At 32.1% G+C, this 4,069-nt stretch overlaps 1 protein-coding gene across 1 annotated transcript; it reads left to right on the top strand.

Annotated features, from left to right (window-relative positions):
- Positions 1-1,769: 1,769 nt before the first annotated feature.
- On the top strand, positions 1,770-3,741 carry LOC123913951 (isoflavone 4'-O-methyltransferase). Its single transcript, XM_045964891.1, has 2 exons — positions 1,770-2,672; positions 3,182-3,741. Exons 1-2 carry the CDS (start codon positions 1,887-1,889, stop codon positions 3,482-3,484), a joined length of 1,089 nt encoding a protein of 362 aa, XP_045820847.1. The 5' UTR covers positions 1,770-1,886; the 3' UTR covers positions 3,485-3,741.
- The last annotated feature ends 328 nt before the right edge of the window (positions 3,742-4,069 follow it).

Here is a 4,069-nt window from a genome sequence, read left to right as displayed (position 1 = left end):
AAAATTGCAAAAAAATCTGTTTTTACAAAAGTGTTTTCTGTTTATCACTTTTTTTTATAATAATTAAAATAAATTTTGTTCCGTGCGCTTAGCTCAATTGGTAGGACAAATCTTCTTAATTAATTACGTCAGCTTAGTAAAATTTCCACTTAAAAGATGAAACACATTTTGTGGTACTACTCCATATTCAAAGGAAAAGTATGTGTGGCTCCCAGGTACACAGCATATAGACAAACAAAATAGAAGTTCTTTTTTGACCAAAAATTAGAACTGACCAAAATAAGAATTTCTCTTGATTTTAATGTTTTCATTCCTTGAATTGAAAAATAGAAGCGTTATTGACTCATGGGCACATAACTTAATTACATATACTCTAATATGTTTTACTTAGGGAAAAAAAATACCCTAAAGATCTGATTGATTCGAGGTAGATGAATGAGAGGGGATGTGCAGAAGGTAATCTTGATAAAAAAAAGATTTTTTTTATTAAATCTTTTTTTTAAAAAAAATATTTTTTATTCTTGAAAAAAAAATTAAAAAAAAAACAAAAAATCTCAATTATTAGAGAGATTTGATTGGTTAAAAAAACGTTTTAAATTAGCAAAAGGAATATTTTAAATTCATAGAACATTTTAAAATTTTTGTTTTAAATTTTGTTTTTTTTTCAAGAATAAAAAATGTTTTTTTTTTAAAAAAATGATTTAATAAAAAAAATATTTTTTTGTCAAGATTACTCCCCTCACCTCCCCTCCCTTCCCCTTCATATACCTCGAACCAATCGGACCCTAAAAAAAATATTCCAATTTTTTTTAAGTACATATGATATAAAGAAAAATTGTTTAGGTTGTCTCAAAATGAAAAATTACCTTGTAGGTCCCTATATTTTATTAAATTTTAAATTAAGTTGTACAATAATAATTTTAATCTACAATAATAGAACAGGTAGATGAACAAGTAGTGACAAAATTGGTAGGTGCAAAATCTCCCACTAAGCATTTAATCCAAGTTGATTATTGATTTAGACATATGATTAAACAAAATTGGTAGGTGGAATGTGCAAGGAAAAGTAAAATAGCTACTACACACACTAAGCCAGCCAGCCATCTTCACTCTTTGAGTCTCTTGAGTTTTTGAGTCCTCCTTACCTACCCAAATTCCACCTACTCAGCTAAATAACAACATCACTTTCACTTTCTTCTTTTTTTTTTTTGACTTATTACTTTTCCAACAAGACTGCAAGCCTGCAACTCTGTCTAATAATCCTATTACATGTCCCCCTCTCAATAATCAATATGAAGCCTAACAAGACACAACAAGAAATACTTGAATGGATATAAGATTTAATCATAATATTTAGTTACACTGAGTTAAGTGGTTTAATGGTTAAAATTTTATTTTTTAAAGTGAATAAATAAAATATCAAGGTTTGAATTATGCTCACGAAGATAAATACATTATTACATGAGAGTTTTTATAATGTTCAAACTCCTGAAATCACATAAGAGTTTTTCTACACAACATAATGCAGGCTTTGTCTAAGATGAACAAGTGGTTCATGTGGTGCACCATGCACAAATCTCGAATAATATTATAACGAATACGAATTTTACAAAATCGATCGTTGGATTGAAAGATTATATCACATAGATCATCCATGGAAACTTTTAGAAAAGTTGAAAATGATTTGATATGTTATTGAGACCCATCAAAATTAACGGTATTATGCATTATATTTTTATCTATCTTCACTTTATATTATATTCTATTCAACATTTGAAACATATAAAAAGGTCCACACTTGTTAATTTCTTCATATCCATTTCACTCAAAAACACAATACATCATCAAAGTTGATCAACAAAAAAAAAAAAAAAAACTCAATAGAAATGGCTTTGAGTACAAACGGTTCTGAACAAAGTGAACTGTATCATGCTCAAATCCATTTATACAAACATGTATACAACTTTGTAAGTTCCATGGCACTCAAATCAGCTATGGAACTTGGCATAGCTGATGCAATCCATAACCATGGAAAACCAATAACTCTTCCTGAATTAGCCTCATCTTTGAAACTCCACCCTTCAAAAGTTAACATCCTATATCGATTTTTGCGATTGCTAACACACAATGGTTTCTTTGCAAAAACAACACTGAAAAACAAAGAAGGGGAAGATGAAATAGCATATTCTCTTACACCATGTTCAAAGCTTCTAGTAAGTGGCAAACCAACATGTTTATCAGCAATTGTTAAAGGAGCACTTCATCCAAGTTCTTTGGATATGTGGAGTGCCTCAAAGAAATGGTTCAATGAAGAAAAGGAACAAACACTTTATGAATGTGCAACAGGGGAGAGTTTTTGGGATTTCCTTAACAAAGATTCTGAATCTGATACTTTGAGTATGTTTCAAGATGCTATGGCTTCTGATTCTAGAATTTTTAAGATTTCTCTTCAAGAGAACAAACATGTGTTTGAGGGTTTGGAGTCTCTTGTTGATGTGGCTGGTGGAACTGGTGGTGTCACAAAACTCATTCATGAAGCTTTTCCTAACCTCAAATGTACTGTTTTTGATCAACCACAGGTTGTTGCTAACTTAACTGGAAATGAAAATTTGAAATTTGTTGGTGGTGATATGTTCAAATCCATTCCTCCTGCAGATGCTGTTTTACTCAAGGTTTGCTTATTTTCATCAACTGTCTATAATAATCAATTCTCACTAATTGATTTCATTTTATTCATGGTGTGCGTGTTAGCACGGAAATAATACTGACATATCTGATTACATTCAATTACGTCTATCAGTAACATGTTGTGTCTGTGTTGTGGAAGTAGTTCGTAGTCTCACATTGTTCAGGTTCTGGTCTGTTGAGTCTATAAATGTGTTTGAGCATCCTCACCCGTTAAGCTAGCTTTTAGGATGAGATCCAAGTACATTTAACATGGTATCAGAGCTGGGTTAATGATTCCAATGTGGGAATTGGACTCAGGTCCACGCTAGCATAAGGGTGGGTGTTGAAGTTGTTTGGAGTCTCACATTGTTCAGGTTCCTGGGTTGTGGGCTGTTGAGATAAATGTGTTTGCAATGAGGAATAAGGATGAATAGTAGTAACTAGTAACAAATTAAGATGCATATTTTGTTTCAACCAAATGACTAATTAAATATATAAATTGTTTATATTTCAGTGGGTTCTTCATGATTGGAATGATGAACAATCCTTAAAGATATTGAAGAACAGCAAAGAAGCTATTTCACACAAAGGGAAAGATGGAAAAGTGATTATCATCGACATATCAATTGATGAAACAAGTGATGATCATGGATTAACTGAATTGCAATTGGACTATGACTTGGTGATGCTTACAATGTTTCTTGGTAAAGAAAGAACAAAGACAGAATGGGATAAACTCATACGTGATGCAGGTTTCAGCAGCTACAAGATATCTCCTATATCTGGTTTCAAGTCTCTCATTGAAGTTTATCCTTAATTTTGATTTGACGTTGCTACAATTTAGTGTTAACTATGAATTCAATAAGTTTCTGTTTGGAGAGTACTCAAATTAATAGTTTTTATTGTTTTCCTCTTAAAAGTTAATTTCCCAAACTTGTTCCTTGCATACAAGAGATCATTGTTCCCTACTAAAAATGTAGTGTTTACCTGTATTGTATATCAAAATGCAGAAACTGAACAATAAAATTACCTAATGTAAACTCTAAAATAAAAACCAGTGAGACTTTGCTGTCACGGAATGCTATTCTCGGCCTGAACCCAACCCTCAATCAGTTGCAAATTTGCAATGCTCGATCCACAATTTGTGCACACGTTTCTGTTAAGTTTTGCCATAGCTTTAGGTTTCTATGCTTCCTTAAACTCCACATAATAACAGTCATACGAGCAGATTTATGTGCATTTAACTGCTGCAGTAGCAGAAAAATGGTGTCTGTAGCGCTACTTGTGTTGTTCCCAGCTCCCTGAATTCGATTCCACAAACCAGCAGCACGCCAAACTTGCACAGACAAAGGACAAGCAAATAAGATGCGTACAGTATCTTCACAGTTATTGTTGCACACAA

The sequence above is a fragment of the Trifolium pratense genome, linkage group LG3, assembly GCF_020283565.1.
Source record: "Trifolium pratense cultivar HEN17-A07 linkage group LG3, ARS_RC_1.1, whole genome shotgun sequence".
Classification (NCBI taxonomy): Eukaryota; Viridiplantae; Streptophyta; class Magnoliopsida; order Fabales; family Fabaceae; genus Trifolium; species Trifolium pratense.
This window is presented reverse-complemented; position numbering and strand designations above follow the sequence as displayed.

Bases quoted from the DNA above. Each gene is read 5' to 3' on its own strand.
- LOC123913951 (XM_045964891.1), top strand. From the start codon at position 1,887: ATGGCTTTGAGTACAAACGGTTCTGAACAAAGTGAACTGTATCATGCT. The intron at 2,673-3,181 runs GTTTGCTTATTT...TTTATATTTCAG, and splicing joins CAGATGCTGTTTTACTCAAG to TGGGTTCTTCATGATTGGAA.